This window comes from Phodopus roborovskii, unplaced genomic scaffold, assembly GCF_943737965.1.
Source record: "Phodopus roborovskii unplaced genomic scaffold, PHOROB, whole genome shotgun sequence".
Taxonomy (NCBI): domain Eukaryota; kingdom Metazoa; phylum Chordata; class Mammalia; order Rodentia; family Cricetidae; genus Phodopus; species Phodopus roborovskii.
The window spans coordinates 19,350,792-19,377,892 of record NW_026125391.1 but is presented as its reverse complement, the minus strand read 5'-3'; the positions used below and the strand labels follow the sequence as shown (position 1 = coordinate 19,377,892).

Below are 27,101 nucleotides of genomic sequence, written 5' to 3'. Positions count from 1 at the left end.
AGATTAGCACTCTTAGAGTGAGTCCAGGGGTGAGAAGGATAAGCTGAAAGATCTGGCTGGATGAGTGGAGGAGTTAAACAAGGCAATTAGGAAGTCTGTCATTCAAAAGATCTACCAAACAAACATTAATCTGGAAAAAGAAATCTCTTCAATTTGCTGTTAACAGAAGAAAATGCTTATATCTCTATGTAATATTTCTCATAGTTTATAGCTATAAAATATGAATTTAACCTGAAATGAGACTGTGCCTTTCATTCTGCATGCAATTATGTTCATGTAATTAATTTACACACAGAACAAATTTCTAAATAAACTGTGACACTAACATTGAAATTCTTGTTTACAGTTTTAAAGACTTTTATCCAGGATCAGAAATAAACAGTATGTGATACAGTAAAAAGTTATTGGTATTATCAGTGAGGATTCCCTGTATTTACAACTGAAATTTTATGGTTTGTAAGTGACTTTCTGGCTGCATTGCTAACCACCCTGAGACTCATCCAGTCTTCAATACTTCAGCAATAGTGCATCCCAAGATCAACTGAGAAGAAAGGGCAAGCACATTTCCAGGAGACGGTAAGCTGAAAAGGAGACTCTGGGACGAAGAGACACCAAGTTAATCAGAACCTTAAAGAGAATATGAGCCTCCCTCCCCTGCACACAGCATGAAGTTGCATAACGAGTTAATAAGCCACTTTTGAGAACTCCACAGGAGCCCAGGCAGAGGAACCACACACCCTTAGACAGCAGCAGAACTTGCGTCAGGCACAGAGACAAAGCATTCTGTAAACAGTAAACATGCATTAATCAAGTGAAGAATATTTTGGTTTCAAATGTTCATGATAGACTTGAAGCAAAATATTAAAGTAGCTAAAAAGAAATGTACTACAACTCTTTTAGGAGTGATTAACATTTATTCTACTGAAGTTCTAAGTAGTTCTGGGGATTAATAGTTTCCTCAAATTCCTATGCAGTACTATAATAATAAAATGCCTAAGTAATGCTAAAGCTTGAGTCTTTTTTTTTTGGGGGGGGGGGTTGTTTTTCCAGACAGGGTTTCTCTATAGCTTTGGAGCCTGTCCTGGAACTCACTCTGTAGACGAGACTGGCCTTGAACTCACAGAGATCTGCCTGCCTCTGCTTCACAAGCGCTGGGATTAAAGGTGTGCACTGCCAACACCTGGTTAAATGGGCAGATTTAATTAAACTGGTATCAGTATTTGTTACAGGGCAGCTGCATCAGTGAGCCCCAGAATGCAGGCCTACACTCCTAACTTAGGCTCTCACACATTTGTTAGAAAGTTTTTCCCTTCTTCCCCTCTCATCACTTTAAAATATTAATTATTATGGAACAGAGAAAAGCTTTTAGCATAGAAAAGACCAGGTGAAATGAATTCATTTCCATACCCAAGCAAGAATTTATACTCCCAAGACCCAAAGCTGAAACTGAGACACAGCCACAAGAACCTTTTATTTAAAGGGGCCTTGCAAGTTAAGGTTGTAATGATGCCAAAATGTAGTGAGGATAATTAACATGGCAATTTCTATCCATGGCTATAAATTTATACACAACTACATAAAAATATTAAAAGTCTATAATTTTATTATAAAAATACTGTTTGAGTTGTTTATAACCCTTTTTCCTTTTATCAAATTGTTTGTAACTTAGCTTCTTTGCCAGTTGTTACTGAACAATTATGTTTCTAAATATTTTATTCCCCGGGTTCTAGAACACAGATTATAGCTTTCTCTTGGAGTCCATGGATAGCTAACACTTCCCAAATCACACAATTTGGGGATCTTTACAACCGGTCCCTAGCTCTGTGCTTGGGGATGGTTAAAACCTTTTGGTGGGAGCGGAGCTCTTGCTCTCTGGAGTTTGTCTGTTTATTTGGAGAGGTTGTGAAGAGGGCTGGGGAGAAGGTGATGCTCGCATTTGTGGGCTCTGATCATTAGAGTGAGACTCCTCTTTCTTTTCTCTCTGTCCTTGTGGCTTGTCTTTCTTTTTTTCTGTACCACTGTAAAATAAAGTATAACATGGAACAACACATATTTAAACAAACTTTAAAGTTAAAATAATAGTGTGATTATAACCCAAGACCCTAACTCATATAACTAATACAATTTATATTTTTACTCAATAAGGAAAAGTAATCTTTAATAAAGAATTAATTTTTTAAACAATCTAAGGTAATAATCCATCCTATGAAGATTGCCCTTTTGGACAGAAGTAATAGCTAATGGATTTTGTAATTTTGGTAGATTTCAGTGGGGCTGTAGAAGCAGCTCTCTTACTAACTTCAACTTGCATTCCCTGTAAAGAAACTGACTAATGGCATACGAAGTGCTCACATTTAATCCAGACTAGTCCTGGGCTCCTCGGCCTGTCAACTGAGGTTTCTCTCTGTTGGGGGAAGGGAAGGGTGGGCTGTGGTACAGAACATTAATTCAGGGGCTCACATATGCTAGCTAATCTCTTCTCCCAATGAGCTACACCCAGAGCCTCCATCAAGAGTTTTAAATCTACTAAATATGTATTGCTTATTACAAACCTGCTAATGATAAGTTATTTTAATTATAAAAGGCAAGTATAAAAATACAAAACATATATGAAAAGAAAATGTAGTTCTGTGAAAACCAAGTTTTGTGCTTTATAAAGACTATAAGAAAATGTTTAGACTAAAAATGCTGTGAGGGGCTAGAGAAATGGCGTAGCTGTTAAGAGTGCCCATTTCTCTTCTTAGCATCCATGTTCAGTGACCCTGAACACAAATGTGCATACTAACACATATATACACATAATTTTTTAAAAAATACTTTAGAGGCCTGGCACTCTGGCGTATGCCTTTAAATGCAGCACTCACAAGGCAGAGGCAGGCAAATCTCTGAGAGTCCGAGGCAAGCCTGGTCTAAAGGACAGCCAAGATTATTTCACAGAGAAACCATGTCTTGGTAAAAAACAAAAGAAAACAAACAAAAACAAAAAAATGACAAAAATAAACCAAAAAACCTGTTTTTTTTTAAATGATATTAAATGAAGGTGAAGTGACTTTCAAAGTCAAAGAAAAAAATCTAATATATTGTTTTACCAGAACTTTACATTTCTTATTTTGCCTTTTCAGTAAGAATTACCAAGTTACTTATTTTATGTAAGACAGTCAACAAATGTGATCAGAGATACATCCTTTGAAAGAGGGAAAGAAGACTGTGCCGACAGATAACTAAATGTTAATGTATTTTAAGTTAAAATACCTATATTTATGCAGAATTTTTATGACTTTGCACTTGGATACAAGTCTCAGCTGCATCTGTGAGCAATGCTGCAAGGGCTAACTCAAGGTTTGCATTCCAGTGTTGAAAGGGTACAGAACCATCAATGTTTTGGCTTTGGAGTGCATGTTTATATAGTCTCTACAGTTCCACTATCACATTGTAACAGTTGGAAATGTAGTAATATCTTTTGACTCTTACACTTTTGAATCTGATTCATTCCTGACACCTTTGCACCAGCCATTTTGATAGATGACTCTCTGTTCAGTTTTTAAAGAAGCGTGTGCTAAGAAACACATTCCTACTGGCAATTAGCAGATTAAACCTTAAAATTAGAAAACTGAGCCTGGAGATGGTCAGTGGGTAATGTGCTTGCTGTGTTAAGCGTGAGGGTCTGAGTTTGGACTTCCAGCTCCCACATAAAAGCCAAGCTTTGCAGTATTCTCTGGGAACTCTGCCATCTGAGGGTTTGAGGTGGGGGATGGGACAGGACTCCAGCACTGGAAGTGGGGGGGGGGGGGGCAGGGATTCGTGGATTCCCAGGGCTGGAGAGCCATCTGATCTAGTTAAAACTGCAAACTACAGGTTTAATGAGAGGTCTTAAAAACTAAGGTAATGAATGATGACCATCCAACATCAACCTGTGACCTCCCCAGATACGTTTATGTATTCATATTCCACACAAATAAGGAAGGAGGGAGAGACAGAGGGCCTGAATTAGATGTCACTTCTTTTGTACTGGTCTTCAAACTGTCCTTTATGCTTAAAAGCAATATTCCTTTGGGGTTACTTAAAAGAAAAATCTAGTGCCTCCGAAAAGTACAGGAACAAAACCAAGTTTGTGTCCTAGGTCACCCTTCCCTTTCCTATTGCGTTGATCACTACAATGCAACAGTACACCAGCTAGCTAACAAAATCAGCTAAAACTAAATTGTTACTGAATAACAAAATGGATGTTTATCAAAAAAATTATATCATAAGGGCTGGAAAGATGGCTGAGCAATTAAGAGCCCTTGCTACTACTCTTGTGCAAGACCTGGGTTTGCTTCTCAGCACCCACATGGCAGCTGGTTACCAGCAACTCCAGTTCCAGGGGATCCCAAATCTTCTTCTAGTGGGCACTGCATGATGTGTTCACCAGAGGGCAAAACACAGTGATGAAATAAATATTAGACAATCTTGAAAAATAGTATTACAATTTTCTACTACAAATGTTTTGAAGCAGAGATAATTTTAACACTTTTTGAAAGGGGAAAACCAAATCTAGATTCTGTAATGACATTAGGTTCTGGAAGGAATTTTTAAAGAACTGAAGGTCTTGTTATTTCTTCATGCTTATAGCCGCCTGCTTGGTTAAACACTTGCAATTCCACGCTATGAACCCCAGACACTGGCATTAGCTTGCCAAAGCAAGTGCTTCTTTCCGTCACCATACATCCTGCTTTTTAAACTGTTCCCCCTCGTGCACTATCAAACAACAACAGGACCTGCTCTGTGCAGGTGGGCAAATGTCATTTAAGCCTGTCACTGAAACAATAAATTATACTGAGTTAACATGAGTATAAGCACATGGAATTTAAGTCTGTAATACTCTGGAACGTTTATAACAGTAACTTCAGCATCTTCCTGTCTCTACCAGCCCTGAACATGTGGACAGCTACATGCCACTACTAGAATACTTTGAAGTGAACCTCAGTTTTTGTTTTTGCTAAAGTTATAATAGCCTTTAAACCACCACTAAGGTAGATATATATTAAAGAATCTATGCTTTTAAAATTCATCAAATATGTCACTTGCTTAGCAACATCTACTTATATAATTTCATTAAGTGTATCAATAAATTTTTGCTGAAAAACAAAAACAACAGCAAGATTCCAAGACATGAAAAGGCTCTGTTTCCTCAGTAAGAACCAAAAGCTTTCTGTATAAAACTCAACAGTATGATACTGTAAGCACGATGGACTCAGGTGTCTCACCATGATCCCAACTTCTCACGAGGACCCAATCTACCACACACAGCTGTGCCCTGTGAGCTCCCCACCCCATGACCATCAGGTACCTTTTAGCAGCAGATGAAAGAGTTTCTTTTCTTGCTATTGACACAGAGCTGGTGTGATTCTGTTTTCTGTTAATACCACTTCCATTGGTTATACAGGACATGGAAATAGCTTCTCGGAGGCTTGGTTGGCCTAAGGTAGTTAGAAAAAAAAATTGTTAACAAATTTCAAAACACTTCTTAAAGAGCAGTTTAAAAAACTAAGTCTATTAGGAGTAATGAGCAGATTGCCCCACCTGAAGCTTCAGCAAATGGCACTGCTGTCTTAAGATTTAATATCATCAGCATAGACCAGGAGAAAAGCTACACTGAGCTGCTGGGATGCTAGACCCACTCACCCAGCTAAATGACTGCTTTTACATGGCAGCTCTGAAGCTCATGACCCAACCATGTATTTTAAATTTCTAATATTATACACATCAAATTTTAGAGTGCTATTCTATATAAATAAAATTTAATTGTGGAAATCAACTTCATAGTAAGCAATGGGATCAATGTCTGGTGGGCAGGTAGGCAGGCAGCTGTGGTCAGCAGGAGTCAAAACCTCAGAGTAAACAGGACAGTTCACTAAAAGACTGGGAATAGAGCACAGCTATGGACTCAACTAAGACAATCTCATGTTGGTTTCCCATTCCAAAACATAAAAGTAGTACATGAATGACCTAAAGTATCTGGCATTCCAGAGTGTTTCAAACTGAGTAGTTAACTGACTTTTTGATAGGTTCTGGGACTAACTTCTATATAACTACCTAAGAGGCATCCTTAACATAGTGTCCCATAGCCTAACACATATAGATGAGCCAGAAGAGAGGGAAAGGCAGAGAGTAGCTGCATTTATTTTTAAAAACTTCTCAAGAAGGTACTTACTGTCCCTCAAGTTAAAAATTTTGCTATAAAATCTAGCACTGGTATGCTACACAGGTGATTTCTTGCATTGACGACTTTTGTTTGTTTTTCTAGACAAGACTTCTCTATGAAGCTTTGGAGCCTGTTCAGGCTGGCCTTGAACTCACAAAGATCCAGCTGTCTCTGTCTCCCAAGTACTGGGATTAAAGGCATGGGCCACCACCTCCCTGCACATTGATTATTTTAAAAACTGTCATGGTGAAATATGTAAAAATGTTCAAGTCAGCAGCATTTACCATGTGTGCAATGCTGTGGTCAAGGGAAGGCAGTGTGTGTAAGGAGGAAGAGCTCTGAGGTTCACTGTCAGGTGCTCAGTAACTCCAAACACCTCTTCCACTTTCTAATTCTCTTCACTGTCAAAGTCTTTGACACCCTGTTTTTATCTCATGACTTTATCCTTTAAGAGGACAGCAAGGAACCCCCATCAAATTCTGTCTTCTCTATTTCCAATTATCTTAGAATATTCCCCCTTTCCTCTTGTCTCAAAACAAAATATACCCTCCAACTTCTAGCCATTGTTCTTCAAAAGCAGAAATGGCAAGGGAAGCATTAGATTGGTATAGAACAGTCCCTGGTGCTTGGTATGAGACAACGGATACCAGCATACTTCTAGACACAGAAGTCTCAGCGATGCTGCCTGGATAAAGAGGAATTATCCTCCTCTTCCTCTGACAGTTATCACTAATTTTAGTTTAATGCTCTCATTAAAGGGAGTCTTGCCTTCCCAACCTGACTAACATATTCACCTATTAACAACCTGTAACAATCTTTACCATTTCCTAAGTCATTCAGGATTGGAATGAAATGACAACGCATTTGCCTTTACAATATCCCAAATTATATCTTTGGTTTATCAAGTCTCCTTGGTTTGAAAAACTGCTACCTTTAGATAAATTGGGCTTAGACTTCTAAAGCATTCTGTACTAATAGTTTGTCTTTGTGCAGCACTGCTGGCTGTACTTTCAGATTATATTCACTTGGTCGCTTCCTCCTCAAGGGGTCCTAATGGGTTTCCCAGGGACCAGCTGTGGCATAATTTGTCTTCCTGGCAGCTAATATTGCCCAAGTATTCTCTGGACTTTCTTTTATGCTCCAAAGTACAGGTAATTTTCTTTTGGCAAGGATTCAGTACTAACTGGTACTTAGGTTATGAACATATGCTGCTAAAAGGAAGGAATTCTCTGACAGAAAAGGTATATGAGAAACTTAAATGACTGGCCACCTTGAAAACCTGATGGGACAATTTCCTACCTAGGTAAAGTGACATAAAACAAAGAAGAAAAATAAGGGATAACTTTTAAATATATAAAAAAGAAAAGAACTAAATATACTACAGTAACTAGTTAAATGTGCTTCTGATTTGGGCATTTAAGTGAGAGTAGAATTTCATCAAGCCATTTATACATACATACATAATATTTACTGTTAGCCATACTTGAAGCCATATTATGTTCACCATATTGCTACCTACCCATACTAAGATGTCCTCAGCAGCAGTTACAGTGGCCCCTCTAAGCCACAGTCTCATAAAGACTCTTACCCTGTTCATCCAAAGGTTTAATCTAATCTCTAAGGGAAAGGCATCTTTAAAAAGAACACAGGGGAGATGATGAGATGAGCACAGAGCGTGAATGCAGAGACACTTGCATCTGGAGCGTTGCTCAAGTCCTCCTGCATTAGCTGCACAATGATCTATGCATATCCTTTTGCATGTTTTAAATCTTCCCTACATTACTTAAAATGCCACCATAGTGTAAATAAGTACAGATTATACTCTAATTATCCAAGGGAGTGATATATAAAAATCTACAGATGTTTAAACATAACCTGAATGTTTCTGAATTATGGATGGCTGAAGCTACAGATGTAAAATCTACAGATACAGTACATTTTGTACTTAATTCTAATTTCAAAGAAAACTAAGAACCTAAAAGAGTTTTTCCACAATACAATAAATAATTTCACTTTTAATTAAAGCTTAATTATTTTAACAGTTTTATGAAAATTTTAATTTGAAAACATTTTGCTTAAAATATTTATTCATATTTTCATGTCATTAATATATATTAATTATACTAATTAAAAACTAATACCTGATTCTAGAATATTTGATAGTATACTATATACAAATCCCAAGAGAAATATAAACCTGCTTAAGAGTTTACAATGACAAAACTTAGGGAATTTTACATCTGTTCATGTCTTATTACCAATATCAGAAAATGTAATTAGACAAAATCTCCACTAATGAGAAGTGATTAATCTTAATGAACTATGTTCCTCTATAAAAGTTTTTTGAACCAAGTAGCCCAAACAATAATCAATAAAATGGATCTCATTTCAAAATGTAACTATCCTAAGGACAAAGTAAAGTACTGGGGTTTATTTTAAAACCTGTTTTCCTTTACTTTTATTTTATGTATATGGGTGTTTTGCCTTTGTGTCACTTGCATGTAGTGCCTGTGGAGGCCAGTAGAGGGCAATGGATCGTCTGAGATTGGAATTACAGATGAGCTGCCATAAGGGTGCTGGCAATTTAACTGAGTCGTCTGGAAGAGCAGCCAATGCTATTAAATGCTGAGCCATTTCCATAAGCCCTAACGTCACTACTTTTTAGTTCTTTTAAATGGATTTATCGGTATTTTGTTAGATCAATAAAAAAATGATTGACATGTATGCATATTTGTATCTTATACATCCACATAAACTACACACCCACAAGGACTGAATACTATTCAGTCATTAAAAAAAAAAAAAAAAAAAAAAAACTTTCATTTATAATAACATGTACAGAACCTGGAGGAGGACAGCATGTTAACTGAGACAAGTATGCATAAAAAGAAAATGGCATGTGTTCTTATGTGGATGTGGATGTGGAAGTTAAAAGTTGATTTCAGAGTAGAGAATAGTGCTTGGAAGAGTCTGTGTATAAGAGAAAAGATGGTTAACAGGTACAGGAGTCAAGATGGACAGGAAAAAATGATGTAAACAGTCCACACAGTATAGGAGGATAACTATGGTTGACAAAAATTGTTTCAATATTTCAAAATAGTTACTAGAGAGAATTGTGAATGTCATATGTCAGGCCAATTACCTTTACCTGATCATTCCACATTACAAACATGCATGAAATGCTACTACGTACTCCAGAAATAGTCCAATTATTTCACTACAGTTAAAAACAAAGACAAATATTTAAAGTAGTGTAGACAACACAGAAACATTGCTTTCTATTGCAGGACTTGTCACATGCATACAGATTCAAGCTGAGGTGGAGATGCCAATTAGACAGAAAGCTTGCTCTAAAGCTGTAACCACTTTAATCAAACTTCTGTGTGTTAACTGATCCATTTCCCATCTACTCTAGCAACTTCAAAATTCTCTTACAAAAATCAAGCCTTAAGCAAATCATTTATTACTGTCTTGACTGTGGCAGTCTTCAAAGTTGATTCTCAAAAGGATATGAAATTAAACAAATTAGAAAGATAATAAAACCACGTAACATTATCCAAAGTGGTTCCTACCAAACCTTTTGTCAAACTGTAAGCTTCTTTTCTTTTGTCATTGACATGTGTCTAACTACCTCTAATAATAAAGAATAATTCCCCCCCTTTTCTAAATCTCCTGTATCTATATTTAGGTCTCAAAATGCAGTCATATGAGAGAGAGAGAGAGAGAGAGAGAGAGAGAGAGAGAGAGAGGGAGGGAGGGAGGGAGGGAGGGAGGGAGGGAGGGAGGGAGGGAGGGAGGGAGGGAGGGAGGGCAATGTTGTTATTGTTACCCCATTGCTTCCTCCTAAACTTTACAACTTACATCTCCAGGCCATTCAACATTTATTTCATATCTATGGTCTTCCATTCATCACTCTAACCAGCCTGTTACCTATCTGAAACCTATCTTTCATGGCAGATATGATAATATGTGCATGGTGGGGAAGAAAGTAGCACTTTGAGTTTGAGGCCATCCTAAGCCATACAGTGAGACCCTCTCTCAAAACAAGGTGAAAATAAACATACAAACACAACTCTTTGCTGTGTCAAAGAGAATGAAGGTAAGATTGACAGTGGTTAAGAGTATTTGTTTGCTGCCAAACCTGATGAACTGAATTTTATTTCAGAAAGCCACAGGGTGGAAACAGAGAACCCATTTCTGCCAAAATGTCCTTTGACACACACGTTCAACAAACAACAACATGGCTCTGACGTGTGTGTGAGTGTGTGCGTGTGTGTGTGTGCGCACACACGCCCATGATGAAACCTCTTCTGGGTTTTATCTCTTTCTATTCTATCTCTGACTATGGGTTTTGTTTTGTTTTTTTAGTGGTACTGTGAATGAACCTAGGACTGCAATCTTTATAGAGCTGCATCTCTCTCCATCCCTAGAAGTAGTAGCCATTTTTCCACTTAAGACTTATTAGTTTTGGGGTACCATGTCGGGCCGCGAAGGTGGCAAAAAGAAGCCCCTGAAACAGCCCAAGGAGATGGACGAGGAAGATAAGGCTTTCAAACAGAAGCAAAAAGAGGAGCAGAAGAAACTCAAGGAGCTAAAAGCCAAGGCCGCGGGGAAGGGACCCCTGGCCACAGGTGGAATCAAGAAATCTGGCAAAAAATAAGCTGTTCCTCATATCTGAGATGATGGTGACCCTCTTCCATTCCTATTTAAACATCTGGATTCCCTGCCATAACATCTTTGCCACCTACAGCTAGAATGAAATGTTAACTTGGAGCCTGTTAAACATCTGGATTCCCTACTATAACATCTTTGCCACCTACAGCTAGAATTAAGTGTTATCTTGAAACCTGTTGTACACTGTAATAAACTTTTGTAAAAAAAAAATAAAATGAATAAAAAAAAAAAACTTACTAGTTTCTTCTCCGTCCTAAGGTCACCCTTTGCAAACTCAGAGAAACCTTGCTTTACCATTTCTTACTAGCAGCACCAATACTATCTTCTTGTGCTATCTCTTTGTTCTTAACATATTTGTACATCTTAAAATATAAAACTATACACACACACACACACAACACACACACACAGAGAGAGAGAGAGAGAGAGAGAGAGAGAGAGAGAGAGAGTTCAGTGATATAGTAGGATGTGTGGGGCCTCAGTTACATCCTTAGCACCATAAATCAATGAATAATATTAGAATTGGCCTTCAATTTAGTGTCCTTTTAGAGCCACTATCATTTCCCCCCCTTCAGGCAATTTAAGTCACTGCTCTTAATTCCACAATTTTCTTAATCAGAGAATTCCAATTACATTTCTCAAAATACTAGATTTTCAGTACTACTATTGCACTAAAATTGCTTTTGTAGAGTTTTCTAATATTCCTATACATAAAACTCTAATTGTCACGTCTCAGTCTATTTTAATGGACCTCTCTGCTGTAACCGATTCTATGCTGGGCTTAGTTTTATAGCCCTTGCTATCACAGCAACTTTCATCTGTAAGTTAATGGCTAACAAGAGCAAGAACACTTCACCCCTACTTCAACAGTACTTATGTACCACCACATGCATTTCAAATCCAGCACTCAAACACTAGCTTCACAGTCTTTCTGGGAGTTTTGGCTAACTGTGTTGTGAGCATTTGTCCAGTGAGATGGAAAGTAATGACATACTTCTCCCTGTGTCGTCTTTTAGTCCTCCCGACTCACTGCAACTTGGGGAAAGCAGTTCAAACCTCCCTTTTCCAAACAAACACTGCTGAGGACAGTGACCATGCTGGTCTCTATCAGCTCCACTAAGAAATGTTAAGTCCAAGTGCGTGATTAATTTGAAAGAATTAAAAATTCTTGGTGGTTGAGGAATAGAAAAGGCTACATCTGTTTTGAATGAGAGCAACAAGGTCTAAAGGACTGTTTTTCTCAACATCTGGATGTTAAAATTCCACCTATACTGAGGTTAGCAATAATTTACTGACCACAGACAGTTTAGGATGAAGCTGGTTAAATAATTTACAACAATTTTAATCATGTTTCTCATGTTTAATCATGGAGGTGCAAAATGATTCAGTCCTTGCCCTCAGCAAAATTTATTATATAGTAAGAAATATTATGGTGGGGAAAACCTATAAGTGAAGTATTATACAGAGTTCTCAATTAAAATAATAGGGTGTAAATTTTCAGAATTTGGGGGAATAAAGAGAAACCTACTATAATCACAAGTAATTCAAACAAGCAAATAGTTTTGTATTTCAAGTTTCAATTTTCAAAAAACAAGACAGAAAATCCAAGACTCTTGTTTACAACGATCTTACTCACCTTTATTTGGCACAGACTTTTTCACTGAGGCTACATGATCCTCAGAGATTGCAAGACGCCTCAAAACATCAGCCAATGCTGCCTTTAGCACAGTGATTTCATCTTCCTGTTGTTGAACTCGTGACTCGAGAGCTGAGAGGCGATCCTGAACATCAGAAGTACTTGCAGCGGAAATACTATCATCTAAAAAGGAAAATATTGAACATTTTAAAATCTGACTGCTTAAGAAGGGATTTCTTTCTGGTGACAAAACAACACCAAATCAGGTTTTGTTTTGTTTTTTTTTTTTTTTTTTAAGACAAAAAACAAAACCAACAAACCAAACAATAATTTTACCATATTTACAAAAGCAACTTCTAAAAAGATATTTTTCAAGTTATTAAAATGATGAAATGCTCTGTGGTTGGTCCCTCTCCATCATGGGGATACCACCTTAGTTTTCTTACTGAATGTTCCTACATACATCAGTTTGGAGACATAAGAATAGTTTTCTAGAGAGCAAGCTACCCAGGCTCCCCTTTTAACAACACCATGGTCTTTAGGAAAAGACGGCAAACCATGCTCCACCACTGACTAGAAAGCCCCTTCCCTTGTCTTCACTCTCATTCCCTTTCAACACCAATATAAAGCAACACTGCCATGAACTTAACTAAAGACTTTATGCTGTTCTCCTTTCTTCCAACAGTCCAATGTCTTTTTAAAAAGAGTAATGGCTGGGTGTGGTGGCACATACTTGCCATCTCTGTACTCCAGAGGCAGTAGGATTGGCTCAGGCTCCATGCAAGCCTGGGCTGTATTGTAAAAGACTATCAAAAACACAGCAGTATGCCAACAGGATGATACAGCAGGTGAAGATGCTGCCAGCCTGAGTTTGATCACTGGGACCCACATAGTAGAAAAAAAGAACAAATTTCCACAAATTTCCTCTGACTTCCACAATTACACTATGGCACATGTACATTTCTGCTACAAATAAATAAATGTAAAATTAAAAACAAGTGATGTAGTAGCAATAATAGTAACAACAATAAATCAAAACCAATAAAGAAAAATAAAACATGATGTTTCAATAAAGCTGTTGCCTAATATGTTAGGTATATAATAACAAAGACAAAATTATAATAAGTCTTAACCATGGCATCATTAAATGCTTCCAAAGCGACTTAGAATCTACTATTTGCTAGGTCAAATAATGTACAGCTGTGGGTGAATAGGGACGGGAACATGAGAGAACAGGTTGAAGGGGAGCAGAGCAGGGGAGAGGGAAGAGTACTAAAAGAGGCTACTGGAAAAGGGTGCATCTCAGGGTCAGGTAAAAACCTGGTGTAAGGAACTCTCCCAGCAATCTACAAGAATGACCCCTGGCTAAGACTCCTAGCAATAATGGATACATAGCTATTTCCTGTGACCAGGCAAGACTTCAAGTACAGGGAGTAGGATGTTCGGCCTATAGGATGTTCTGGAGTAAGGTTGGCCTAGAGATTGAAGGAGTGTTCAACCAATGACTGATCTAGCCTAAAATCCATGCCAGGAGAGACAAACCACCCCTGACTGCCTAGAGCACCAGGACCCACAGGCTGGAGAATCAGAGACCTAGGATAGAACCAAACATAACTGGCGGTAGAAAACCGTCTTTGTATTGATGCCTACTGATATTCTGCTATACTCATAGATTGGTGCCTAACCCAATAGTCATCAGAGAAGCTTCATCTAGCAACTGATGGAAATAGATGCAGACCCACAGCCAAACATTAGGCAGAGTTCAGAGACTCCTGGAGAAGAGATTGTAGGAGCCAGAGGCGTCAAGGACACCATAAGAAAACCCACAGAATCAAATAACCTGGACTCAGGGGTTCACAGAGACTGAACCAACAACCAGGGAGCTTACATAGGACTGACTTATGCCCTCTGCATGTATGTTATAGTTGTGTAACTTGGACCTCTGGAATTCCTAACAGTGGAACAGGGCAGGGGTTGCCTCTGACCCTTTTACTGGTTTGGGGACCCTACTCCTCACACTTGAGTCACCTTGTCCAACCTTAGTACATGGGGAGGTGCTTAGTCTTATTGCAACTCTGATATGCCATGTTTTGTTGATACTCATGGGGGCCTGCCCTTTCAGGAACAGAAACAGAGGAGGAGTGGATGGGGGGAGGGGGGAGGACAAAGAGGGGGGTGCTAGGAGGAGAGGAGGAAGGGAAAACTAGTCAGGATATAAAATAAATTAATTTAATTAACAAAATGTACAGCTGTATAAAAAGATCAAGTGGTACTGATTAATTCTCTATAAGCAGAAAACTGCTGGAGAGAAATAGTGACTTAATGGACACCCCTGGCCTACTTCTTAGACCAGTACAATGTAAACTAGGTCAGTCAGAGTGTGCTGTATTCCTCAAGCTGAAACAGTTAATTCCTAGTCGAGTTAACACACTGACATAACCTCAGCATTTTCAAACCACTGAGACCATACATCCCAGGGGTTAGGAGCATATCCCTTCTGACTTTAGTGGGATTTCAGTGACAGAAAAGTAACAGTGTTGAAAGAAAAAGCTGGGTTTGTCTTTAACTTAGTCTTCAAATTCTGGCTCTATACTAATTAATTACATTATCAAGCGATTGCAGCTCTTTGACCCTTAGTTATTTACCTTTAAAGGAGGAAACTATAAGGCACACAAAGTACAAAGGGTTAAGTAAGAATCGAGAGCCTTGCCCATCTATTACATGAAAACAGGAATATCAAAACCTGAGATGGTTTAACAAATGGCCAGTAAGAGTAACTCATTCTCTCATCTTATGACTTACATATTTTTGAAAGTTTTTATTAACACATTAATATGCTTAATAATGGATTTAATTATGGCATTGTCTTACAATACAGATTGCAATCTGAGGACATTTCTGCCACCACTGCCCTCATACCCCCTCCAGCCCCTGCTGATCCTCTTCATCTTTCAGTGTGTACGCAAAGTCAAACAAGCTTCATTAGGGCTGGCCACAGAAGAATTCACAGCACCTTGGGTACTATAAAACTTTATTTATATGTGTAAGTGTGAAATTTACACACACACACACAAGCATCTTGTTCTGTGTATTCGATGTGCTAGTGTGTGTGGGTGCAGGTATACTCATCCATGCCCCTGCATACACACACACACACACTAGAGGTTAACTCAAGTATCTTCCTCTACCATTGTGCACCTTAATCCCTGTTTCTCAACTGACCTACAGCACTGGGCTCACACATGTGCATCACTGTGCCTGGCCTTCATATGGATCATGTGCTACAGAGTCTCCCTGGCTTCAAGCATCTTTATGCTGCTACCTTTCCTTTGTCATCTGGCTGGCCCATGCTATTTGCAACTGTGTAAGTTCAGTCACTGTTTCTACTGCCTTGAAGAAACAAGGGTGGAGGCATGGTCAAAAAGCAGTAGCTCTTCCTTCTCTTTAGGTCTTGTTAGTTCTGGTGCCTCATTCTTCTACATTAGTAGGTTGGACTAAATGAGATAGCTTTTTTGAGTCAGTATAAAAACAACTGACTGCTAGCAATTTCATAAGATTCAATTTACAGTGAACAGTATAGAAACGGTAACTGAACACCAGGCCAGAGAGACCTTCCAGGTTTTCAGAGACAGTACATAACATGTTCTCTCTCTCTCTCTCTCTCTCTCTCTCTCTCTCTCTCTCTCTCTCTCTCTCTCTCTCTCTCTCCAAGACTGTCAGTAATAGTGCTTGCTTCAGCAGCACATATACTAATATTGGAACGATATAGAGAAGATTAGTATGGCCCCTGCACAAGGATGACATGCAAATTCGTGAAGCATTCCATACTTTTTCAACTATGTTTATAGCAGCATTATTTGTAATAGCCAGAACTTGGAAACAACCTAAATGCCCCTCAACTGAAGAATGAAGAAAATGTGGTACATTTACACAATGGAGTACTACTCAGCAGAAAAACAAAACAAAACAAAACAATGAAATCTTGAAATTAGCAGGCAAATGGATGGAACTAGAAGAAACCATCCTGAGTGAGGTAACCCAGTCACAAAGACAAACGTGGTATGTACTCACTCATATATGGATTTTAGACATACAGCAAAGGATCACCAGCCTACAATCCACACCACCAGAGAAGCTAGGAATCAAGAAGGACCCTAAGAGAGACATACATGATCCACTGGAGAACGGAAAGGGACAAGACCTCCCAAACAAATTGGAAGCATGGGGGGAGGGGAGAGGGGGTTAGGAGGAAGAGGAGAGGAGAGGTGGGCATGAAGGAGCAGGGAGATTGAGTCAGGGGAAGAATAGAGGAGAGCAAGAAAAGAGATACCATAATAGAGGGAGCCATTATAGGTTTTAAGAGAAATCTGGCACTAGGGAATTGTCCAGAGAACTACAGGGATGACCCCAACTAACAATCTAAGCAATACTTAGAGAGGCTACCTTTAATGCCCTTCCACCAAAATGAGATTGACCCTTATATGCCATCCTAGAGCCTTCATCTAGTAGCTGATGGAAGCAGAAGCAGACACCCACAGCTAAACACTGAGCTGAACTCTTGGAATCCAGTTGCAGACAGGGAAGAGTGATGAGCAAAGGGGTCAAGACCAGGCTGGAGAAACCCATAGGAACTGCTGACTGGAACAAGGGGAGCTCATGAACTCCAGTCTGATAGCTGGGAAACCAGCATAGGACCGATCCAGAACCCCTGAATGTGGGTGGGTGATAGGAGGACTGAGCAGTCTATGGGGCCTCTGGTAGTGGATCAGTATTTACCCCAGTATACGAATGGACTTTGGGAGCCCATTCCACATAGAGGGATACTCTCTCAGCCTAGACACATGGGGGAGGGCCTGGGCCCTGCTCCAAATGATATGACAGACTTTGAAGATCCCCCATGGGAAGGTATCACCCTTCCTGGGGAGCAGAAAGGAGATAGGATGGGGGTTGGTGGTGGTGGTGGGGGAGACAGAGGAGGGCAGGGTGAGGGAACTGGGATTGAAACAAACTTGTTTCAAGTTTAAATTAAAAAAAAAAAAGGACAACCAATTCTAGGAGCCAGTCTTTTATTCTGCCAGTTAATTATCTGACCTAATAAATCTAGTTTTTGCAAGCCACCACTTGTAAGCCAAATATTCTAATTAAGTCAGTAAACTATATAGCTACTACCTTCTAAATTGTTCTCAAATTATGAAGGTTAAGCTGTAAGCTGAAGTCATAAACACAAAATCTGCTTGGTGTCTTTGGGAAGGCAGTAGAGCCTAGTGCATGCTTTATCAAGTGTCACCCTAACATAACACACTTGCCTGGGGTTCACAACATGTTGGTACTTTATGTTGGCAAATCACATGCCTTTCATCCATCCATTTTTTTTTTTTAAATGACTAAAGTTTTTATTCTGTGAATGTTGGGTAGTTACATGAAATGTAACTCCTCCTGCCACGACAGATACAAGGGTAATTTTTCAAAGGCATAATAAACATCAAATTAACAATATCCTAGTTTTTATGCTATACTTTTCATATTAACTACCTCATTCTTTTCCTTGTGCTGTCTATATTTTATATTGAAAGAAAAAAACTGAAGATACTAAATAGCTTATCCAAGGACACCAAGCTACTCTCTGAGACTTTAAACATAAGCCTGACTCCAAAATTAAATGCCCTTTACTTTATTTCACACTCCATTCTAATAATAATCACATGAAGACCAGATAAATAGATCCTTTTACAAAGTTAGAAGGGTTTAAAACTACTGAGTGATATAAACAGCATCTTTGTTTTAAACAAACTGCTGGTCTTTATCAGTGTAGTTGTTAATGAGCCCTCTTCCACTCTAATTGGATGAACAATTAAAGGACAGTCTAACTAAGGAAGACACAAATGGGGACTGAAGTGAACCTGCACAATTCTTTTCTGCTCTACTCAATTTCTTCTTGTCTGAAATCTCAACCCTTTGGGCTAAGGAGATAACTTAGTGGATAAGGCACATGAGTACTAGCCTGGAGACCTGACTTTGGACCTTCAGAACCAAGTTAAACACCAAATACAGCAACACACAGAGATGTAACCCCAACACTCCTTTGGGGAGATGCAAGGCAGAGACAAGAAATCTTCAAAAGCTTATGAGGGCCAGATAGCCTGGCTTACACCACAATGGCAAACTATTAAAGTGGAAGACAAGAATGCACCCCACTCACACATGTAAATCTCAACTCTCAACACTTTCAGGAACAGGATCCAATAGTGTATGAAATCTGGTGTTAAACTGACTGGGTAAATATATTTACTTACCAGCTCTGTGAGTGGTTTCCTCACAAGTACTTTCATCATGCTAATTAGCACTAACATAAGGCTTGGGAAGACTAGATGAATAATGAGCACTGTCATATAGTAAGGATTTGGTTGGTAGCTGATGCTCTTAACTGCCCTGTTTAATAAAGTACTGCAACAGAAATGTGCTGTGCTGTATGCTTTAAGTCTGTATTGCCTGGTGCTGACTTCTTAAGCTAAGTTGTCTTTTAGCACAGTGGCCCAAAAGTATAGAGAGACATACATATACAATAAAGTTAAACTTGCAGTCATAGATTATTACTGTTAGAAAGAAACTATCTTAAGCCAGTGATCTCCAGCATTTGTAGACAAGGAACTGAGAAGTCAGGTGAGTGATACATGGTTATACAGGAATAAGATGAGCTTCTTCCTCAAATGACTGACTTCATTTCCAGTGCTCTCTAGTCTGAAGGTTTCCTTTTCCCAATGTAACACAATCTTGCTTCAAGAAAGCATCTGTTCAGGAAATGTATTTGGGGGCTCATTTTATACTCCCTTTTCTTAGTTCAAATACATTGATTTCTTTTCCTTATACCACAGTAGTCTTTAGTTTCGTATTCTCTCTTTTCAAAATAGTTTCTAGTCTTGAAGGTTAAAAAGTAGAACTGAAAATAAGATTCTCAAGAGTTCTTAAGCCAGTGGGGTGGAGGGTGGTAGATAGATCTACAAATAATTTACCTGCTAGTCTATTTCCTGAGGTACACAAGTCTCTTTTATTAGAAAATGTAACCAATGTCTATGTAATTAGTGAACATCTGATACTAGCTCTATCCATTTTACATCTATCACACCGAATCATTAACTTGTTTCCTTAACTGTGAAGAAATATGTCACCTTGTAGAAATACAAACACTGTATCCTAAATATCCCTAAGCTGGCAACCCAGAAGCAATCAAAATGAGGCATGCCTATATATTTTACTACCTTCAGAATTTTAATTACTTCATGCTAATCTTTCAAAAATTGAACATTGTAATTTGTTTTCCTACTAGTAGGGTCACAATTGTAATTCATGAGAATTTCCATCTAGACATTAACTGAGAGGGGGAATGGACAGAATATACAGTGTACATAGGAAGAACCAAATTTACTAATTAAAAAATATTAATTACTATGCTGAAAGCTGTGATAAAAAGGTGCCCCAGAAGATGTACATACACACACACATATACATGTGTACACACACACACACACACACACCCCAATAATTTCTAATCTTTCTTTGGAGAAGGTGTTTCAGGCTAGCCTCAAACTCACAGAAATTCTTCGGTCTCTGCCTCCCAGTCCTTGGGATTAAAGGTTTGTACCACCACGCCTGGCCCTAATCTTTCTTATAGTGTTTCTGTGTACCATTTTTCAGCTAGAAATAACTACACCTACCTGTACTAATACCTGCTTCTGATTTACTATCTTATATTATGGGATCTTGGATAAACAAGCCTTTGTGTTGCTTACATGAAAAGAAAAGCCTCTAGAATGAGGGCGTATTTTTCGTTAAAAAATTCTTTGTGCACATACTTATAGATTCATTGACATAAATGCATAACTGTATATATATGTACAAGAGACAAATGCACACATGAACTATGTAAGGAAGGACAAAGGACCAAGGCAACATTACTGGTTGGTGTGTATTCAGTGTTAGGCACTGTGAGACAACATGTAATCTTATTTAAGCCAATCAATGACACAATGAAACAGGATACAGTATCCTTACTGTGTATATAGTAAGATGCAGGGCTGGAGGACAATCCAGGTGAATACTGAACCTAAAATGTAGCTTTGGGGGAAGGGTGTGGCAGAATGTATTACATTAGGACCATAGGACTAACAGTGGACACCACACATTTTGCCACTGTATAATGACATGAGAATTAGATATCCTAACCGAACAGTGCTGTCTCATCTCCTAAATTTTTAAAAATTTTATTTTATATGTACAGGTGTTTACATTTATGTCTGTGTACCTACCACATGTGTGCACTTAGAGGCCAGAAGAGGACATCTGGAACAGGAGTTACATTGGTTGTGTGAGCTACCTTGTAGGTGCTGGGAACTGAACCCAGGACCTCAAAGAAAGCAGCCACTGCTGATAACTAATGAGTCATCTCTCCAGCTCCCTGAAGTATCTATCTTTATTCTTAATGACAAAACAATTACTTGAGATCTCTGGAGAGTAATATCAGTAGGTGAACTGAAAGGGAAATCAAACTCTTAAGAATTACCCATAAGGCAACTCTGCAGTACACCTTTTACTGCAAGGTCCCCCAAACTCCAGAACTTTACTTAAAAAAAGACTCTCCAGACAAAACCCTTTCTCTCTGGCCAAAAGCTGGGAGGGATGGGATGCTGCAGGATGGGGCTCTTTAGTTCACATAGGCAGTTCTGAAGCTCTACCACATGCCAGTAACATAAAATATGTTCACAGACTCAAAGTAGGAAAAAGTTCATAAACAAGATACAGAAAAGAACAACTTCTCATACCAGTAAAAAGTGGTACTTAACCACAATAGAATTCAGAATCTGAGCACGGCAATCTACAAACAAGAACAGAGGCAGCATATAACACCACTAGTGGATTAGTATCCCAGACAACTCCTGAAAATCAGTTCTGAAAAACTGACAAAAGCCTGAATGTTTAATATTCCTTAACACTGTGTGAATGTATGTTGCTATGATTGGTTTAAACAAGCTAACTGGCAAGAATTGAAGTTAGGCTGGAGAGTCAAATTGAGAATGCTAGAGTCTACAGTCACCAAGAGACTCAGAGGAGCAAGAAGACAGGCAAAGATTCAAGCCATGGGGGCAGCACACATTGATTAATAAAAACAGGTTAATTTAAGTTGTAAAAACTAATCAGTAATAACCCTATGATATTTGGCCAAGCATTCATAAATAATATTAAGTTTTCTGAGTAATTTTTGGGCCAGCTGTGGCACAGGAAAACTCTGGCTACACCTGAACATCATACTGAAACGGAAACATTCAAGTGGCCAACGAGGGAGGGGACAGGGACAAGGACAGGATGAGGCTTGAGCACATCATTAATCCTAGCCAGGACAATTGCAACCATACAAAAGACTATTTTATGCATATAGGTACATGGTGGGGGAATGGAGTGGTTTTCCTTCCTTATAAAAGATAGGGCAAGATGAATAGGTCATGCTGATTTACTCATTTGTGTGTGTGTGGGGGGGGGGCGCAAGGGAGTTAGTGTTGCAAATTAAATTCCAAAACCGATAAAATGAAGTTGTATATTCCCAAGAGCCTTGAGGCTTTATAGTACAGAAACAAGAAAAATGGAAGGTTTAAAAATATATATATTACATAGCAACCTATTTTTCTTTTTAAGCCCAACTCTAAAAGGTACACAAAATAAAATGCCAGGCTGGCCTCAAACTCAAGAGACCTACCTATTTCTGCCTCCTGAGGGCTAGGATTGAAAGCATGCACCACCACTGCTGGCTAAATTGCTAGGTAGTTCTTATCAGAATAGCAACAGCAGATTACACAGAACACTAGACATGTCCAGAGTGAGAAACCATTGAAACAGCACATATTGCTTATAGCTAAACAACTTTATTAGCACAAATGACAGTCAGTAGGAGCTAATCAAGTAAGACACTGTATCCTGGCATGTCGAAGAGTTCTTAAAAAGGACAGTGAGCATCTATAAACACAGTTTAATAGGAAGGGACACACTATAAGAAAACCTGCAGGGCACCATCAATGCTGTAGCTGTACTTGTGCAGAGCTGTTTCCATTGGTAAACACACATAGAAATGTTGGAGCAAGTCTCTGGGAAATAGGATTTCAGAGAACTTCTCTTTTAATTTTAGATGAATTTTCCACAAAAACAAAACAAAACATTTTGTAGAGGGCACGGAGTCCTGCTCACAGATAGGGACTAGAGAAACCAAGAGAATGTTAAGCACGCAGGCTTGTGTCTTCAACAGAAGGGATTTGTACAACCTGTTTTCCACACAGAAGGCTGTGAGTAGACGTTGTTGACAGCCTAATGAGCTGTGCCATCAGTAGGGCCAGGGCTCACCTGAACCCTAGGTTATGTTTACCCCAGACTCCCCCTCCCTACACCTTTGTCTTAAGCATTGCTTCACAGTCAATAGGACCCATCCTTACGGGTGATGTCAGATGTACTTTAAAGTCTGGTGACCTCTACACTATCTTGGTCAGAGACCACACCGGATCCTAGGCTCTAAGTTATAGAATCCATCTTCATGGTCATGTTACTTTGCAAGAGTTCTGATGTAGCCACATCTTAAGCTTTACTGTGCACATGGGACTAAGATAATTGTCATCAGGAAACTTCCCCAAAGCTGTAGTGTACTTAAATATATCAAAATAAACTGCCTGCTGTCAGACTCTAGAAGTTTGAACCCTGGCTAACTAAGCCGTGCTGAACAAGATTTCCTTCTTGCCTTCAAGAGGGTTGTTCCTCCCTGGCAGTGACACTTGCAGGGACCCCCCACAAATTTTTAAATAAGAAAGCAAAATAAAATTACACTGTAACACAAACCTATCTAATAGCATACATAAATTTTCAGTTCAAGTTTAGTTAACTGATTTTTTTATTCAGTGTGAAAAACCTTCTGTAAAAGTATAAATATAATATTCAAAAGCATATCAGTAACGAGAGGCATAGAATCATTACATAGTTCTTGAAGGCCTCCAAATACTACCTTTAAAGACACAACAAAATCTACAGCTGATTTGTCACATTAGTAAATCACAGAAAAAGATTCTCATTCAGTAAACTGTTTCCCCCCCCCACACCTGCTAAATCACCTTACCAGCCCTCACCAACTTGCCTTTATTAACTATTAACTAGAATTGGTTATCATTAAAAACTGCTGCATAAAGTCAGAAATGACGGAAGTACATATCAAGAAGTCAATGTCACCACATATTCTGCAAAAGCTAGCATTGATTCTAGGAAATAACTTAAGAAAATGTATGGATAAAAACACAAATGCACACACGGAGACATATTCATATAGGAATTATGTTTCCTACTTATCATAATATCCTACTTCCAAAGTAAAACCCTTCTCTAAAGAGTTTTAACTAAAAAATTCATTTAATTTTGTAAAACTCAGGTACTTTAAATTTGTAGTACACAGTAATGTTAATCACCTGCATTCAAAACTATAATAATATAAAAGGACAACTTCTTTCTGACTTAGGAAGTGGAACAGCAACAGAGATACTTTGTAATGGTTTGAATAAGGATGGCCCCAGAAGGCTCATACACCGAATGCTTAGTCAGTAGGAGTGACATTTTTCAAAGGATCAGGAAGTATGGCCTTGTTGGAGAAAGTATATCCCTGGGAGTGGGCTTTGAGGTCTCCCTGCCCCCCCCCACTTCCTCCACCTACAGATCAGGATGTAGCTCTCAGCTACTTCTCCAGCACCTGCCTGCTTGCCACCATGCTCCCACCACAACCAAAGTGGACTAAAGTCTCTGAACTGTAAGCAAGCCCAGAATTAATGCTTTCTTTCTTAAAAGAATTGTTTGCCTTGGTCGGAGTGTCTCTTCACAGCAATAGAACACTAAGACACATTTGTTATCTACTTATTATAACCCAAGGAATTGTTTTTAAGAAAATGAAAATAAAATCATCTTACTACTATAATCCAAGGATGATGCTTACTTTAAAAAGAGAATTGTATATTCTTCTATCATTAATTCAGTATAAAATTTAACAGATGTGCAGATAATTCTGTTTCTGATGAGAGTTTTTGGTAGGACTTCACTAAAGGATAAAAGTACACAATCTGATACTGTCCATTAAAGCAGGTGCCTTAATCTTTTCTCCTCAAGAATAATATACATTACATATTCAACCATGTTTCATAGGAGAAAATCATGTAGCACAAAACCCATTCTGCCCTCTCCACACATCTGTTATAAAGTGAGTACAGGTTTAAGCATGCAGAATACTTAGGCAAATACTTATGGCATTACTGTCACGTGTACTTAAGAGCGAGGAGAGGCCCAGGATCTCAGGTCTCAGCTGCGTACAGGAACCACATACTTAAGGGGACCAGGCAAACTGTCTTCCTCTCTTAGCACTTCTGCCTGTTTCCTGTCTCCTTCCCAGACACTCCATGCAAACTCCAGCCCGAAATCTCATCATGGCTGACATTCTGAGGAAATCCTCTCGGTCCAGATGGCCTACTACAAAGCACTTCTATAATGGCACACATGAAACCTGCTGAAGACAGCCCCTCTCCTGTCCCTTCCATCTCTGAACTACAAGTTTTCTACTCATTTATAAAGTGACAAAGAAGCTGAAGGAGAACAGACAGCAACAGACAAAGTGATGTATGTGGTTGTTCTGAGGCTTTGCTTTCAGGATCTCCAACCGCTTCTTCAAACCCAAACCCTAGATTTCTCCTTCTGAAATGCAACACAATACAGTTTCTATAAATAACAGTTCAGAAGTGCCAAAGTGAGCGGTTTTTTTTCTCCTTGTAGGAAATAAAAATAAACAATGTACGTGCAAAAAAGAGGCAAGTCTTATTTCCTTTTTCCTTCTGCTTTTGTTTAAAATGAAACTCACTTGAAGTATAAAGAAAGATCACTTTTCATTAACTTTAAAACCTAAACATTTAGACCATGGCTGATGAATTATAAAAAAAATCTACTAATAAATATAATTAACAAAAAGTCATTTTCAAAATTATCTAAAAATGTTAAAGCCAAGTTAGTATCAGTTAACTGATAAAGATGAAACAATTCACAGTTGCTTGCATACTCTAGTTTTAAACCTTTGATGCTTACAAGTAATGTCAATGTGTGATGATACAAATCATAACTATTTTCAGACTATCATACAACATCATATAAAGCCAGGAGACAATAAACATGGTGTGTTTTTTGTGTGAGCACTTCTAAAGTCAACTAAAGAACAAATTCATAAAAAGTGACAAAAGATGCCAGAGGATTTTCTTCAATTTGTTACTTTAAACTTTGTATTTAAAAAAAGTAAATCTAAACCAATCAAAAGTAAACACAAGCATATGACTGCTATAAACACATTCACACATCACACACCAAGCAAATAGTAATAATATATGAAACCTAACCCAAACTGAACATGACAAGGTGTGGACACATGGATAAATAAATTGGTAAACTGGTAGAAGAGAAATGGAGAAAGCAAGCCACATTAATACTTCCAACAACCTTTGTGGGAAAGTAGGAGCCATTACAAGAAAATCCCAGAAAGCAATTCTGCTTTGATTAACAGCTGGTACCGACCCAACAAAGCACGGAGCCGCTGAGAGATTAACAGGACTTAAGATCTGCAGAGAATGCAATCTGTTTGAAACATCACAGTCTAGGAAGCCTTCAAATTCTTGATAAAGATGCATGGGGAGCTGGGAAGTGTTTTATTATACTACAGTCTCTGAATTTCAGCCGAGTTTGTAATTCTTTACACTAAATGATTACAGCCTCATGAGGGTGGGTAGGGCTGTCAAGTTTTCTAAGGTACTTTCTACCTAGGTCCTAAAGAAAGCACTTCTCTTTTGCATTTCAACACAACCAACTCTTTCCCACATTACATGTGAGTGTAATGTGCTAATCTTTATTTAGGTAATTCTAACTTCTCAAATAAATCTGACTTCAGGTCAGAAAGCTTAGTTTTTAAGTCTAAGAACCATCTACTTTATTATTACAGTTGAACAACCCTCCTAAAAGACATATTCAAACTCAAGCATGTGAATACTATATCTAAAAACTGTCTAAGATGCCAAAGAAAGGGCCTGGAGGGTAGAAAAGGGGAGGTGAGAGGAAGGGATGGAAGCAGGGGAAAGGAAGAAAGAGAATGGAGAACAGGAAGGGGAGAGAGGGGACAGAGGAAAGAGGTGATAGGAAAAAGAAGAGGAGGTGCTGGAAAGAACTGTGATGATCAATGTCATTGGATAGAGGACCACCTGGAAGAAAAAAGCCCCTGGGTGTTGGTGAGGGTCTCTCTAAATTGAGTTGACACAGGAAGACCCTCCCTGAATGTAAGTGGTGCTACATCTCACAGACTGGGTCTCAGGACTAAATAAAATAGAGAAAGCTGGCTTAAGTATCAACACTTCTCTCTCTGCTCCAGACCGCAGATACAATTTGACCAGTTACTTCAAGATACTGTCATCATGCCTTTTCCATCATGATGAACCATCAGTAGCCCAAATAAACCCCTATTTTCCTAAGTTGCTTTTGTCAGTTGTTTGCCATAGCAATGAGAAATGTAACTAA

At 38.6% G+C, this 27,101-nt stretch overlaps 1 protein-coding gene and 1 non-coding gene across 8 annotated transcripts in view; one reads left to right on the top strand and one right to left on the bottom strand.

The window, feature by feature from the left end:
• The window catches only part of Eml4 (EMAP like 4), a 109,186-nt gene that overhangs the window by 37,068 nt on the left and 45,017 nt on the right, over positions 1–27,101 (bottom strand). For 4 of the 7 annotated variants that reach the window (XM_051175167.1, XM_051175166.1, XM_051175169.1 and 1 more), the window contains exons 2-3: positions 12,495–12,677; positions 5,330–5,459 (exon numbers count right to left, since the gene is read on the bottom strand). In XM_051175167.1, coding sequence (XP_051031124.1) covers positions 5,330–5,459; positions 12,495–12,677 — 313 coding nt within the window. Of the gene's footprint in view, positions 1–1,844; positions 2,019–5,329; positions 5,460–12,494; positions 12,678–27,101 lie in introns of all 7 variants that reach the window. The other 3 variants (XM_051175165.1, XM_051175164.1, XM_051175168.1) reach the window with 1 other exon arrangement.
• LOC127214979 (U6 spliceosomal RNA) lies at positions 16,220–16,326 on the top strand. Its single transcript, XR_007833913.1, has one exon. It is a non-coding gene; the product is annotated as a U6 spliceosomal RNA (small nuclear RNA).